The following is a 16,082-nucleotide window of genomic DNA, read 5'->3' as shown; positions in this document are numbered from 1 at the left end:
TAATTTATGATAATATTACCAAGGTCAAAGAAATTCGAAGCCATTCAGGACCTAATTGTACATATATGGCAAAGTACCATTAAAATGACGTTGGCCAAAGTTCATACTTTCGCTTTCGGAAATTGTACTAGAAAAAAATTCCCCAATTTTCTGCACTTTAAGAAATCAATCAATGACCAACCAATCACGAAAGGGAACCCCTCTGTACTTAATTAATTAACCAATCAGAGGACTGAATTGGCTCTAATCGGTAGTTTTCCCTTCGAGCCCAATGAAAACTGCTAAAATTGTGGATTTTTTCTTCCTTCCTTGAGGTCGCGGCCGGGCTTTCCCGATATTTCTCAACAAGGGGCTTTCCCTCCCTTAAGATATTATGCTATCAGCCCAGTCTATAGTCAGTCAGAGTTTGGGTGCAAAGCGATCGAAATCTTCGTGCTCGACGTACATGCAATAGCACCTCAAAAAAAGTATTCTTGAGAAAGAATGGAGGCTACTATACGTTCAGTATGGAATTGGGCTGCAATACAGTTCAATAATGCAGTTGGTGGTATAAGATCTCTTTGGTACAAACTATTAGATATTCTGAGCTTCCTTAAAGATTCCATCGGTTCTCTGATATCGAGTCTAAAGGCAAGATTTTGTTATTCAAGTGAGACTGCTTCGATTACCCAGTCGATGTCTGTGCCTTCGAATTCGAGGCCTGTAGGTGAACTCACCGAAAGAGTCGAGGTAAAGTACAGTTTTCTTTCGGTTTTTCTTTGGATTTTCAATAATTTATGGTTTTTATTCATGGTAGGTTCATCGAAGGAAAACTGAGTTTGAATTTGAAGTCGGCAATCCACCAGCAAAAAGAAGACGTGGAAAATCCAAAGGTCAGTTGAATACGTGGAGTAAAAAACTACAAATGGGCGGAAGATTTAGGGCGAGAAATCCGACGTGTTTCTTTTAGACAACTGGAGTGGGGATCAAAGGGGCGAATCAATCAAAGATGAGAACATTTTGGCAACCGCTATTTGGGGGGAGGGGGAGTCAAAAAGTTTGTGCCTCTTGGGGGAGGGCGGAGATAAGTTAGCTTATTTTCTTTATATGCCCCCAGTCTGAGGCCCCCAAGAATTCAATAAGCCCCCAGGCTATCATAATTAGCCCACACCTAAGGTACGTTGTGGTCCTTGGAAGGCCTTTGAAATTCATTCATCTGTCGAGATTATGAATAAAGGTAATTATGAATTTCCTCCAAAGATCAGGAAAAATTATTAATCCCCAGTCTTCAAAAAGCCCCCCCAGTAAGCACCCAGTCCAAAGGCACTACAAAAGAATTGCCCGCAGGGGGCTTAATAGAGGAAATTTGGTAATTCCTATGTTAGGCAGCAAAAATCCTCTGACCCATGCACCTAAAATAGAACATGGATGATATACTAGTAAGTTCATGCCCCGCTTTGATATATTTACTGGTGATGATGACGTTTCAAGTTATTGCAAATAAGTCTTTTTTTTTTTTTTTTTTTTTTTTTGGTGATTTTATGCGACAGAAGAAAAGGAAAAAGAAATTGAACTTCTTGAAGGTACAAGAGATTTTCTGGATAACATAGTAGTCGTCATGAAGGAAGATCTGAGGGCATCATCTACTGCAGAAGCTGGTGAGATTCGCCTCAGTAATGTTTTTATATCCAAAAAAGAAGCGATAGATTCCCAATGCCCTAAGCAGGCCATGCATACACTCGTCATAAAAATATAGTCTTACCGAGCATTCAAAATTCATGGGATGGGAGGAGGGGGGGCGGGGGCTATGGGGAATTTTTATTTTGAAATAATCAATTTATTGTGTGACCCCCAATTTGTGAGTGAACTCCCCTCCTCCAAATTACACTAAATGTCATAAATATAAAGTTATTTTCGATAGCCCCACATAATTGTTACCGGAGAAAATGCATGGCTGTCCCCGGGCCCCTCCAAACCACCATACCCCCCACCCCCCCCCCCCCCCCACTCCCCCACCTCAACGCATAAATTATGAACCCTCAATATCCTCTCAAGAATACCTGAATATACTCCGTTACCGGATGGATGTGTCAACTCACTATTTTTATTGTTTCAGAAAAAACAACGGCTAGAATCCAAAATTTGTTGGAGTCAAGGGAAACCGAGAATTTGATAGCAGGATTGCGCACTGCCAACTTGAGCCTCGTATGAAGAGGAAAGCACAAGCTATTCTCATACGTATCTACCGTATGTTAAGACCTATGTTACGACTGTCACGTAATGTTACGCTACTACTTTTATTTTTAATCTTTGATTCGTCTTTGTACATAAAAAAGCATAAATGCAATTAAGAAGGTTTTCAAACACTTGTTTTATAAAAAAGCAGTCATTCATTTGTGAAATGCTAGTTTTAGCGTATAGTTATGTCAGCGTGACCGGCGAGACTGGGACGATCTGGTCACGGGTCACAGCCATGTTTATTCTCATATTCTTACTAATCTAGTGATTAGACAGACTGCTAGACCCGTTGCCCACAGGCATGGGACGTAAGGGCTTTTTTCGCAACCAAGTAAAATGTGTAGTGGCGTGTTTGAAGCAGCAGAGGAAGTAGTTGTAGAAGCATCGGTGGAAGCAGAAGGAGTGGCAGTAGTAGCAACAGTATCATTATCAGCACCTGCATCATATGTAGTAGTATCAGAGGTAGCAGTAGTAGCAGCAGTAGTAGTAGCATATATAGCAGCATCAGAATCGCCTTCAGTAACAGTTTCATCAGCATCATTAGCAGTAGCAGCACCTTCAGGAGCTGTTGTGACAACATCAGAAGCTGCAGCATCCATAGCAACAGGACCAGCACATATGGCAAGCCGTCGTGGCTGCAGTATGGCTCTCACATCTCCTCCACTCATCGTCACTGGACGCGCTACATCAGTATTTTGCTGTTTGCAAAACTGCCAGTAATAATCCCTGTAGAGTTCCGTACAAAATGTCATCATTTTCTGTGCTTCCTATTCATCAACCTCCGTGTTGACCCATCCGTCCAGTTTGATATCTCCACCATCTACTAACTGAATTGACAACCCAGTAAGATGAACTAAAGTCGCTCCATACGTACGTTCATCGTCTACGCACTCGTACTGGTAGATAACAAGCAATAGTCCGCTGACGCGTGTTTTATCTTGCCGGATAATCTTGTACACTTGACCGGCATGTGTTTGCCATTCGTTTGGCTCACATTCTGGTTCACTCGTCTTTTTCTGCCCCTTTCTCTTCCAGAACCTCCAAAGCATAAATAAAGCTATTAAACAGCTATAAAAAAATAAACTGGTTTAATAATTGCATTTGATTATATAAACTCTGTATTTGCAACAATATTTTTATCCTAAATTAACTATGATAAAATTATTGAACTTTTATGAAATTTACCTAAAAATAAAGTCCAAGAAAAGGAGCAGAACAATGATTTTGCCAAGGGTTGGCGTACCGTCGTTTCCTAAAAAGGAAAAGAAAAGAACGAATTAAGACAGCCTGGGATGAAATTTCAACCTATAGTATACCAGTATACTTCCTTTTGAAGCAGAAGAACATTGTTTGGTTTTCGCGCGCAACTTGCAGGCATCCCAGACCTCCTATATATCCTATATTTCCTATAATTTGTATAGGATCCTATAAAGAGCCTATATTTAAAGAAAACCTCCTATATTTCCTATAAATAGGACAACTGCTGAGTGATTCATTTCTATTTTACACTGTTTAGCATATTTGGCGAAGGAAATAAAATGCCCCCCCCTTTTTTTTTATATATTTTTTTATTTTTATTTTTTATTTTTTTGGTTCTGTTTTTTTTCCATGGCATCTTAGTTCTGCAAATCATTGCCTGTGCATCCTCCCGATCCCTGGTTACGCCACCGAAAAGATATCTTAGCTCCTATAAAGTGAATATATTTTTGGGAAAAAATCCTATATTTTCCTATATTTAGAACTTGCACAGCCTATATTTCCTATCAAATTTGTCTAAAAAGTGGCTGGGATGCCTGAACTTGTTTCAAAGGGCAAATCTTTTGGGAAAATCTGCAAACCTAGATTACATTATTAAATTTTTATTCTGTATTAAGTTTTCCCTCAATTTTCATTAATCCACCTTATCACTTTAAAGCTTCGTTATATAGTGCAATATACTAAAAATGTTCTAATTTTACAGTGAAAAGGTTTGCCCAAAACTCAAAATATTTCCATGATTATATTCCTCGTGATTTTCGCGCGGTTTTTGATAACGCGATTTTGTAGTTAAGTGATATTGAATTATTTCAACTTCGATTTCGGTTCACAAGCAGTTCTGTCAAAATAGACTAAGCCAATAACTAACACTAGAATTGAGTACATTGCTGTACTTTTTCCTTTCACTTTTGATGCATGTAAAGTCATTGTATATGTAGTTGTCGCCGCCTTGTCATCCCGCGTCTTGACATGCGCAGTTAAGTCTAATTTTCCCACAAAAAACTAACTTATTCTCAATCACGATATCTTTTCTCAACCCACCTTGAATGTCCATCACGATAAGACTCGACAATAAATATCAGTTTCAGTTTACAGGGAAATCTCGTGTTTCTTCTGAAGTAAATCTAACAGATTTGACGCTAATGAGAATGATTAACTGTGACGTCACAAAAGAACGTGCGCACTCGTGCCCAAGATTCCCCAGACGGAGCAGAGCCAGATCATGAAGTTAAAAGTGGCCATATAAATTTTATCCGTTTGAAACTTTAAAAAAAATCATTTCATTCTTAATGTATTATGAGACATTTTGTCACCTTTCCTACTATTTTTCCAATTTCTCCTTTTTCTCCTTTTCCCCTTCCCTTTCCCATTCATAATGATTTTGACCAGGCGCCATTCTCTCGAAAGTAATTCTCAACTAGTTAATCCAACTTTTAGAATGAATGCAGAATAAAGCAATAATACTCAATCGAAAATAGCGTGGTCAAATTAAAGCCCTTCCCACAGGTCCTTGCAAACATTGAAGATTTTTCAAACATTGGGATCCCTGTGGTATCCCAGTGAATTTCCAGTGAATCTTCTTGGTTTAACTTTGACTTTTACCCCAAGAACTTTATTATAAATCCGGCAAATCAGACACAGAATAACATGTCTAGTGACTTGGTGAAGCATACTGGTGGTTGTCATTGTGGTAGTATCAGGTTTGAGGTGATAGCACCTCGTTGTTTGCACGTGTATGATTGCAAGTGAGTTTGTAGACCAAGAGACTTATCTTTGCTTATTTTAGTCTATTAACTAATTTTGAACTAAGCTTAAGCTTATATAGGCTCTATTATAGGATTTTAGATGTGCTAGGGTTGAGATGTGCTAGGTTTGAGGCCAGTTATGCTTTATCTAGAGGTTACGGAACCGTTTGAAAAGTTGGGGTGCCTGATCACGACATTCTCTGATCCTCCTGAAAACCTTCTCCTTCCCTTCAGTAAACGGTGTACTTAAAACAGACCATTTCTAGATAAATTACTTGTATAAACGTTCGGTGAAAAGCACCCCTGCGTTGGTAAAGCAAGGGCAAATCCAAGGGGAGTATTGGAGGGGTCGACCCCCCTGTCACACCCCGGGGGGGGGGGGGGGGGTACTCCCCTATATTTGCTATACGGGTATGTGCCGCCCTATAGGGTATGGTTTTTCGGCTTTTGGGTCTGGGGTAGGGTATCCTTTTTTGACATTTTGTCTGGGATAGGATATCCTTTTTGTCTGGGATAGGGTTAACGATTTGCTCGTTTTTGTCTGGCGAATAGTCTATGCTTTCTGCCGGCACAAAAACAATAAAAATGTTAGTAAATATTGATTGCAATCGATTGTAAAGCCGTATTTTCCGTCTTTTAGTCTGGGATAAGGTATACAATTCTTAGTTTTGGTCTGGGGTAGGATATGTAAAATCAAAATTTTAGGTCTGGGATAGGGTCAGGGTTTTGAGGTCCTGGTGGCACACCCCTACCCAAGTTGAGGTGGTAGTACCCCCTCCCCCCCTCCCCGGGTGTCACACCTAAGATTTGATCAAGCTTTTTCACTGGTACAGAATTAAGCCATCTTGAAATATGGGAAGCCGGGGACAAACATAGAAAATTAAGTATAATTTAGTCAATCACATCTCTTCTTTTAAATGCTAATCTCATTCAAGTGTGGCAAAGATCAGATATCTAAGTTGAGTTGTACTCTGTAATATAAATTTAGGCACTTCCTAAAAGTGGAGCTCCCAATGGGTACAGGGAGCCCAATTAAGATAAAACTGAAAGGTGAAAATAAGATTGGGGGAAAATAGAGTCATTATTTATTATTCGAGATGAAGATAATGTCCCCCAAAATGGCATCAAGCAGGATCCCTACTGGTGCACCCATGGAAATATGTATATACAAACAGAAGTGATGTTGTAGTCAAGCCATCGAAAATCAACTCGATGGGTTACCAATTTTTCTTAAGTATGGTACTTCACTCATGCAGGCCAAAGCTGCACGGGAGCTTCGCTATTCATGTTCAGTTGACAACAATGTCTTTTCATTCTTTAGCTGCAGTATTTGTGTAAAGAAACAAAACAGACATTTCATAGTGCCAAAGAAGCAGCTTACTATTGTCAAGGTAAGGGTTCTATGAATTAAAAACCAGTCAATGGAGAGGAAGGGTCAGTGGAGATTAGCCTAAACATTATGGCATCCTTGCCATACAGTCTGTTTAAAAGCTCATTGCATGAATATCCAAAAACCCTTGTATTTCACCAAACTAAAAAATTATTTTAAAATTAAGAGCATACAATCTCTGCCCAATTTTTATGTTAAGGAATCAAAGGTGATGAAGTGGTAGTGCACTCACCTCTCACCTTTGGGATCTTTGGTTTGACTCCTGGGCCTTGTTGTAGGAAGGGTGGGTAGTGTTATCCGACGGATATATCTTATCAAGTGGAAAAATGTATTGGATATCAGCATCAACTTATCCACTGGATAAGGATTTATCCTTCCAAACGCACTATCCACTCTTCGTACAACTGGGCCCTGGATTTGGTATCGCACGTGAGAAGAGTTTGTTAGGTCTTGATTAAAGGATTAAAGGGTTTGCTGGTTTTAATGTTCTCCCTCCACAAAAAAATTAGCATAAGCTTAATTCCAATCTGTTAACCCAAAGATTGAAGGCGTTTTTTTTTCTTTTTTGTCATTCTTTCTTTTGATGGAGTTTATTTCTTAATTAGTTGATTTTTTTTTGCATTGACCTGTTTCAACTCCATAAAATGTAAGAGGCCTCTTTGCAACCATTTGGTGGGTGTTTTGTGTGGAAACATTCAACTTTTTTAATCCTCAAATACAGGGTGAAGAGAACCTCGCATGCTAAACTTTCAATACTCACAAGAGTATAGATACTTCCAACTTTTTTAATCCTCAAATACAGGGTGAAGAGAACCTCGCATGCTACACTTTCAGTACTCACAAGAGTATAGATACTTCCAACTTTTTCTATCCTCAAATACAGGGTGAAGAGAACCTCGCATGCTACACTTTCAATACTCACAAGAGTATAGATACTTTCAACTTTTTTTATCCTCAAATACAGGGTGAAGAGAACCTCGCATGCTACACTTTCAATACTCACAAGAGTATAGATACTTTCAACTTTTTTTATCCTCAAATACAGGGTGAAGAGAACCTCACATGCTACACTTTCAATACTCACAAGAGTATAGATACTTTCAACTTTTTCTATCCTCAAATACAGGGTGAAGAGAACCTCGCATGCTACACTTTCAATACTCACAAAGCCAAACATCTCTTCTGCAAGACTTGTGGGGTTCAGAGTTTTTACGTTCCTCGCTCCAATCAAGATGGCTATGGTGTTGCCCCTCATTGTTTAGATGAAGGAACTGTAGAGAGTATAGAAATTGAAAAAGTGGATGGACAAAACTGGGAAAAATGGATCCAAGACAACCCTGAAATTAGGGAGCAATCAAAATAAATACATTAGGTAAGAGCAACTTGAAATTATCAGCTAGTTTTTGTGTTTGCTATGCATGTTGAAAATTGTTGCTAATTGATTATTTTATGAAAAGGATATTTCACGATATTCTCAGATTTCATTCAATTTTCCTAATTACCATTTATTTCAATAATTAATACCTGTTTTATTTTCTTATTCCTCATGTGGGAATAAAAAAATTAAACATGGAAATTCTTTAAATGGTCCTCTTTGAAGTACAGTTGAGGAACAAAAAAGAGGCCATTCTAAAATACAGCTATGCATTTGAGTTCGGTGTTTGAGTGGTTAATAATATAATGAATTGGAATCCGATTTATTTGTATAGACAAGCTGCACATTTCTTAATTCTTCAATAGCACATTACGTACTCACGGCCATGTTGGTACTATTTAAAGAAAAATCATGCATTGTTAACAACACCAAGATTTCTGCCATGTTTTTGTCTTTGGATTCTCTTGGGGATGCTTGCAGTGCAACCTATCAGCGGCTTTTAACCTTCAGAATTGGGGGTGGGGGGGGGGCTATCTTTAAAGAGCTGACATCTTTGTTTGTTTTAAGCAATTTTTTATAATGCTTTTTCTTTATGATAGTTCTTTTTGACCGGCTGTTCACTAAAAATCTCATCAGTTGATCATTTTTGATCAATCTGATCAGATTCAGATTCAGATTTATTATAATCAATCCCTGGTATATGTGAAATAGCATAACTTACAATTCAATATAATTTAATAATATCATTCGTAGAATATTTACAGATAAAATATACTTACTCAAAAGAGAATATAATTGAATGAGAATTAATTATCATTATCAAATGCATTAATAATTCATGAGGAAAACACAACAAAAATCACGACTGTGAAGAGTCGTCCGTTATCCGTTACGTCGGTGCCATTACTTGGAACAAGATCAAAGATGAATTAAAAAGAACTAAACGTTCAAGTTTTAAAAAACTAATAATAAATCAAATTTTAAAAACTTGCTAGTTACTCTGATGCACTTTACTTTTCGCCCATGGTTTCTTCCTTCTTTTCCTTTATGGTTTTCTCTTTCTTTATTATTATTATTATTATTATTATTATTATTATTATTATTATTATTATTAATTTTTTTTTTTTTACTCCAATCTAATTACATTTGTTTTTGAATTTTCCTATTTCTATACTTATTGTAACAATTATCAAACAGAACCAAGACCAATTTGCTACCTAACTTTGATTAGCATTACTATTTTTAGGTAGCAAGTGGTTCCTCAAATGTTTATTGTAATCTCCAAAATATTTGATAATTCATTTGCAAATCAGAGGGCACAAATAAAGTTCTATTCTATATTCTATTCTATTCTATTCTGTTGTAAATCTGATACAAAACTGTGTTTATTTGCATAAACTTTAAGTTGGAATTTCTTGGCCAGATTCACTTTAATTTTGAAAGTTTTAGTGAAACACAAAGGAACTAACCTAGACGTTTGATAAGTAATATACAGTATTCGTGTCCGTGTTGTATCCGATATAGAGCAGTTTTCGTATGACTGTGAAAAGCTCACGGCACGAACAAAGACCAAGCCAATCAAAAATCTAAAAAAAATCACGGTCGCGGCAAGACACGAACACGACGCGGACACGGTCACGACAAGGACACGGCACTGCTAAATCAATCACATTGAGCAAGAGAAAAGAAAGCCAATCAAAATTCTAATAAACATCACGGTTGCGGCACGGAACTGAACTTTTCACAGTCATACGAAATCTGCACTACAAACTCTCGGCTACGCCTCGATACAATAGGGACTTTAAGATTTGCAAAATCTACGACGGCGACGTCTACCGGAAGTGTAAACAACTTCACTTTATAGGGTTTCGCGCCTTCATAGACTGTATTCCATATGGATGAGTTGACTTTACTGACAATGTTTTGAATGAAATCTCCAATGAACAGAAACCCCAAAGAAAAGTTATTTACACTTCCAGTTGACGTCGCAGTCGTAGATTTTGCAAATCTTAAAGTCCCTATTTAATATCTGATACAACACGGCCACTCATACTGTATATGTTACATAGATATATGAATAAATAAACTGTACTAATAATATTTCTTGCATACAATGCGCAGAAATTATCAAGGCTTTTGTATTAAAGATGTTAAAAGTCAAATATTGTGTAATAAATATTTTTTCAAATTATTTTTAAATGAGTAGAAGTACGATTTATTCTGAATATCTGATGGAAGCGAATTCCAAAATATTGGACCTTGTTGGACCTTGCCATGATCATTTTTTTAAGAGTGCAAGTTCGATAAATTTTGACTGCCCATTTTCAAGAAGTTCCTGTAAGACCCGGAGCTTATTTACTAGTAAAAAATCTACTAGTTACTATAGCGCATTTTACGAACCATGTCCGAAATAAATCGAGTGGAACACTGTTTTCCATCGTATAAAAGGTTGTTCGAACAAAGCTCTCTCAAATGCACAGTACGCATTTTAATTAAATTGGCTATTCAGCCAAGAAACAGCGACCAAACGTGAAAAAATTCTAGAACTAATTAAAAAATGCTCACGATGAGTTTCAGTCGTTCGTCGTTGCATTGGACGACGACATATCAAAAGGAATGACTTCTAAGTACGCACTTTTGATATTTCTAAAGACTTCTGCGTTATTTTGCTTTACATATATATAATGATTTCATTACTAATCAAATATCACATATACATTGCCCGAGGGAAGTTTAATTTCAAGAAGGCCATTTACATTTACTGTTACTTGACTTTCAGGGGTGAATCATGTTACTTGAATTTAAAAATGCGTTTCTCTAAAGGTTATAATCCTCACGGCTTTTAAAGTATGCCTTTTGAGAAACATATTTACATTTTATTATTGTATCGAACTGAATGTTTTCCAGCTTTTTTCTGGTGTCTTTAATTATGTATGCATTCATTTTTTAAGTAAATATTACTACTGGTAAGGTTTCTAAAACTATATCTTATTTGATTTTTTTTTTTTTTTTTTTTTTTTTCAACGTTTGCCTTTTCTCGTCTTTATAGTCCAGGTACCTCTTTATTATTCCTGTTTGCGTTTGTTGATTATACGCTTGAGGTACATTACATGTGAGGTGAATAATATGTATTGAATTCGATTGCCAACAAGCAGTTAAGAAGATGGCAAGACGTAGGCTTTTCAGCTTATTTTACATCAGCTCTTTATGGATTTTTTTAAGTGTGATTACTTATATGACTCAGAGAGAGTACCCTTACAACAAAGAACCACTTTCTTACGCAGACCTGTTTCGATGTGATCTTCATCAGTGCACGGACTCTCGACACTCAAGTTCAAGTTGTTTATCTCAAGCTCGCTTGGTTCTGACTCGACTTCTTCGACAGTTTAGTTTAGCGGCAAGTAAAACTAATCTCATTTACTTTTTATATAAGAAAAGTCTTTTAGCTGCAGCCAGATGTAAAGGACATGTACCCGCCGACTTTCCAAATATCGAAATTGCTGTATTTCAAAATGATATTCAAAAGCTTCTGAAAGTACCGCTGCAAGTTAATAATACAGTTCTCGAACTTACGCCTGAAAAGAAGAAACATCCTAACTCGATTATAAGAGCAAAGTTAATCGATACGAAAAGCTGTTTACTCAGAACTCAAGAAAATGGACTCTTTATGGATATAGCAGTCCTCAAGAAAGACACGAAAGGAAGCATTCTAGATTCGTATACATCAAAATTACCTTGGTTACGTAATCTAAAAGGACCACACTACTACTCCGAGAGGGACATATTTCCTTTAAGGACGCTAAAGTTTGACGGTTTTTCGTTCGCGGTGCCTCGTTCGTGGGAAAAGCTACTGACTTCTTGGTACGGGAAAAACTGGGGAAAATCTATATCTTTGATGGATTATGAAGTTAGTTACAACCCCACTGAAGCTGTTGATCCCATTCATTCTTGTAAAGAAAGGACATCGCACACTCTGATAGAATGTTCATGATTCCTACTGTAGCATTTTTTAAACTATTTATTACACTACCATGCCATACTTTCTCCTTTGGTTCCTACTAACCATTTTGTAACCGTACGCGGCGACTCGCAATTTCTATTCTTACCTACGGATGTTTAAATATTTTGATATTGTTTTGAATATGACAAAAAATTGGAAAGCATCGCAGCGAATTCATTTCGTGGCTGAGTGGTTATGTTTAGGGTAGGGTTGAGAAAGGCATTTGTAATAACTATGTAGACTCTGCGAGCAGTCTAAGGACCTCCATTTCCCTCGGTCACTGTCCGTCTGTCTGTCCATGTCGATTGGCCGAGGAAGATTGGTTAAGAGTAAAAGTCCCCTGGGGGAGTCGCAGACTACATTTGGTGCCAAGGGTGCCGGGTTCGAATCATGCCTGCCATTGAATTTTTTTTTCTAAGTGAGGAAAACCAAAGTCCCACACTATTTGAATATCCGTACGAATAGAAATTGTCGGCGTACGGTTACCGTACGAAAGGTTTGTTGCATCTTGCATCTTGCATCTTGCTTGTTGCTTAGGCCCTGGCTAAACGAGGAAACATGTTTCCAGAAACATGTTTTCTTAAATGTTTCCAAAGGTGCCAAAACCGTCAGGGAACATCGGGAAACATGATTGCTCAACATCGGTTAGCGTATGCGCACTTTCAAGATAGAGCTGGCGTTGCTAAGTAACCGCGCACTTTTAGGATGTTGGCTTTCGTGGCTAAACGAGGAAAACATTGTTTCCATGCGTCTTGGAAGCAAAATTTGTTGCACGTAGCAATGTTTCGCATGTGCCCAAAATTGAAACATCGGGAACATGCGCGCGGGAAAAATGTTTCTGGAAACTCGTTTCCTCGTTTAGCCAGGGCCTTACTAAGCTTGAAATCAGTGTGTTATATTCATGTCATCACACTAGAAGAAAATATACCGGAAAAGTGTGCAGACAGATTTTGGAAATATTTCATATCTTTGTGCTGATGGTGCAATTTCGGGCTTGGTATGCTACATGTACTTGCAACATCATAGGTAGCCCAAGCAGTGAACTTGAAGCTCAAATAAAATTATTTTTTTAAAATGAAATACGTGAAATTGTAAAAAGAAAAATTCCTTAATAAATTTATCTTCAAGTTATCGATATATGGAGTTTTTATCGCCTTCCAAAGTCATTTCGAGAGATATTTTTAGCAATGTGATCGTTATTCTTAGAAAACTGAATCAAACGCCAAATTTCAATGATTCTGCAACAGTTTTGTTAAGTGCCGAACTCGGAACCTGTCACTAGCCAATTCAGCATCCCAAACGTGTAAACATGGCAATTCCATCAATACACTGGTTTTTTTGGTTTAAAGCATTTGAAAGCATTTTTTAGAAATTATGCAGAGTAAAATGCACCAAAGATTCATCCTGCCCTCGAATTGATGTTCCAAGGGTAACGTGTAAAGTTTTCATGCTTGGTATCGAGTAAGCAAGCACGTGCGCGCAGTCATCTTATTTCTTACGTGCAGATCTCAAGTATTTGGCATTCAATTTGGTCCACTGAATACACAGTGACATGCAAATAGTATAGGACTTTATAAATAAATCATTTCAATATTCGTTGTGGTGTGAGGCACGTTTAAGGAGCCTGCGAAATGATCGGCGTTTCCAATGTTTTTCTTGTAGCACGTTTGTATTCCCGTTAAAGAATCTCCACGTTACTGGTCGAACATAACAATGTACTACGCTGAAATCAAATCGCTCTGGAAGTTTTCTCTGTAAGTTACAAGCCATCCTAAGCCCTCCCCCTCCTAGTTCCGGTTTGACCTTGATTGCTCAACACAACGAAAGTTTTGATAACTTTTTGTTCGTGACCTTGGGAAAGTTAACGTTTTTAACCCTAAAGTTCTGTATGTTTTTATTTTTTGGATACGACTACTCGATATTGGGTTTTGTGGAACATTTTGACGTTTTGATATCAGAAATCCTCTTATGAAAAATACCGCAGAATGACTAGTTCTACTTGGATATAGATTGTTCTCGGTTCGGTTCCTCTTTGCAAAACTAAATCATATTCAAAGCATTTATACCGGAATTGCTTACTAAGCCATTGTGAATGTCAGCATGAAACTTGTAAAAAGGTTTTTTATTGAATTTGAGAAAAAACAAAGTCTTTTCTAGCTCGTGCTAAATTGCCTGACTCGTCAAACTTTGTCGTAGTGCAGCTCGGCCTCTCGTGAAGAGGTAGAAGTCTGTATTCCAGCTGAATTTAAATCTAGGTCCGAAGCACAAATTTCCTTTTGAAAATTGTCATTGCTGTTTGAGAAACTGGTTGCAGTCCTTTTTCTTCCGAGTCTCTGCGCTGAGCGGAGGCAGCGGGGAAGGAAGTAAACGCGATTTCCCGTATCAGCCTACACGATTAGTGGGAACAGGCACTGAGAGACCCCACCAAGATTTAAGCAGACGAAAGATTACGCTTTGCAAGTATGACATCACATCCTACGATCATGCAGAGCTTATTCCGGGCAGTGTAGCTTGCAACAACCTATCAAGAGCTGAAAATGAAATAAGAGATACGAATAAAACAATCAAGCTACTGAAAAACGTTTCCATTCGTTTGGTGTATTAGACCTTACAACTCAGTAGATATTTTATTCTTTCGACACAATAGGCAGTGGAGTAGTTCTTTAGGGCACATGAGTGCCACTTTTTACATTTCTTGTTGCTTGCTTTATTAGTGTATATCCTTAGTCGTCATCTGCAGGTTCTGATCCCACAGTACGTTGCTCTTGTCAGTGCTTTCCTCTTAGTGTTGCCATTGTACAAACACGAGTTTCATGATTAAAGATTTTTTTTAAGGATTTGTGTGTTCTTCTACATGACTAGTGAAAAAATGCCGTAGAATGCCACCAAGAACGTTTCTCTTGTCAGTGTTTGCCTTCCTGTTCCAATATACAGATACGAGTTTCCATGATAACTTTTTAAAAAGAATTTGTGTGTTCTTCTACATGACTAGTGAAATAAGGCCGTTGATGCCACCCAGTACGTTTCTCTTGTCAGTGCTTGCCTTGTTTTCCCATTATGCAAATACGAGTTCCATGATAATTTTTTAAAAAGAATTTGTGTGTTCTTCTTCATGACTAGTGAAACAAGGCCGTGGTGCATGGCAGGGCCAAGGTAGTTTGGGGCAAGAGGCAAGGAATGAATATCGGGGAAGATGATGGGTCAAGGTTGTGCACAGCAACTTACGAAATATAAGGTGCTGCACGATTTCCAAATCAAGACCTTGGCAGAATGTGCCCAATATTCTCTGGTTGTCATAAACAATCCAAAACCTCTTCAACTAAATCTCTTTCTGGCTTTCTCAACATCTCAAATATTCCACACGTTTATGATAATCTGCTAGGGGAGTACATGAAAACTTCAAGAAACATAAAAAAGATGTTATCAGACGCTTATTCCTTTATTGGGACATTACTGGTCTGATTTTGTCAACGTGTTCTTCACTTTTCTTGACTTTGGCGCAAAAAATGGATTTAATCTGATGAAGTTGCACGACATGCCGTGTTCTACGTGTTTAATGGAAGAGTAATCATCGAAGTCGCAAAAGTAGTTCCGTGATTCTACATTCCTTCTGGCCTACGCACGCAATTCTTCACAGCATAACCCTACTTCTCTTGCGTTTTCTTTCCGCCAATTATATTCCTAGACAACTAGTTTTGTCTTTCTGTTTAGTTAAAAAAAACCTACAGGAAAAGCAAATAAAAGGCGAACTTTGTTTAGTTTTATGCAGACAACACCAGAATCACGACTGATCACGTGGCATGGGCCTGCGTGTCACGTGGACACTGTCTATGGCCATGACCTTGGGAAGTGCAGAAATCCAAAAAGTTTAAACTGATAATAACTTCTTTTAATTCCGCCAGACGTAAAACTGATACCATTGGGGAAAACATTTTGCAGGTCGACAGGTTGTCAGAGTGGCTGATTGACTCTTATACTGAATCTAATACAAAAATTTATATCTGGTGGATTCTTGCTCTCCGAAGATTTGCTTCACCTATCGTAATTAACCCAAGGACCCCAACAAGCTCAGTGTGGCTTATGCAGAAGACATAACGA

The 16,082-nt window shown here is 37.8% G+C and overlaps 2 protein-coding genes across 3 annotated transcripts in view; both read left to right on the top strand.

The window, feature by feature from the left end:
- The first annotated feature begins 372 nt into the window (after positions 1 to 372).
- Positions 373 to 3,300, top strand: LOC116296129 (uncharacterized). Of its 2 annotated transcripts, none has more exons than XM_089032319.1 (4): positions 373 to 729; positions 797 to 872; positions 1,533 to 1,637; positions 2,096 to 3,300. In XM_089032319.1, the coding sequence occupies exons 1-4, from the start codon at positions 484 to 486 to the stop codon at positions 2,188 to 2,190; spliced, it is 522 nt and encodes a 173-aa protein (XP_088888445.1). In that variant the 5' UTR covers positions 373 to 483; the 3' UTR covers positions 2,191 to 3,300. The 2 variants fall into 2 exon arrangements, with proteins under 2 accessions (XP_088888445.1, XP_088888444.1); XM_089032318.1 differs by having other exon boundaries at positions 377 to 729; positions 1,530 to 1,637.
- A 1,726-nt stretch (positions 3,301 to 5,026) lies between these two features.
- Positions 5,027 to 16,082, top strand: part of LOC116296113 (centromere protein V-like) — a 21,345-nt gene continuing 10,289 nt past the window's right edge. Inside the window, exons 1-3 of the mRNA XM_089032324.1 lie at positions 5,027 to 5,219; positions 6,541 to 6,610; positions 7,736 to 7,981. Coding sequence (XP_088888450.1) covers positions 5,122 to 5,219; positions 6,541 to 6,610; positions 7,736 to 7,972 — 405 coding nt within the window. The 5' untranslated portion in view covers positions 5,027 to 5,121 and the 3' untranslated portion in view covers positions 7,973 to 7,981. The remainder of the gene's footprint in view (positions 5,220 to 6,540; positions 6,611 to 7,735; positions 7,982 to 16,082) is intronic.

Source organism: Actinia tenebrosa, unplaced genomic scaffold (genome assembly GCF_029948245.1).
Source record: "Actinia tenebrosa isolate PJP-AT-01 unplaced genomic scaffold, QUT_ActTen_1.0 PGA_scaffold1__47_contigs__length_23844297, whole genome shotgun sequence".
Taxonomy (NCBI): domain Eukaryota; kingdom Metazoa; phylum Cnidaria; class Anthozoa; order Actiniaria; family Actiniidae; genus Actinia; species Actinia tenebrosa.
Note: the sequence above shows the minus strand (reverse complement) of the source record. Positions and strands in the feature narration are given on the sequence as shown.

Coding starts and splice junctions, on each gene's coding strand:
- LOC116296129 (XM_089032318.1), top strand. CDS start 484: ATGGAGGCTACTATACGTTCAGTATGGAATTGGGCTGCAATACAGTTC. Junction 873..1,529: donor AAGACGTGGAAAATCCAAAG/GTCAGTTGAATA, acceptor TTTATGCGACAG/AAGAAAAGGAAAAAGAAATT. Junction 1,638..2,095: donor ATCATCTACTGCAGAAGCTG/GTGAGATTCGCC, acceptor TTATTGTTTCAG/AAAAAACAACGGCTAGAATC.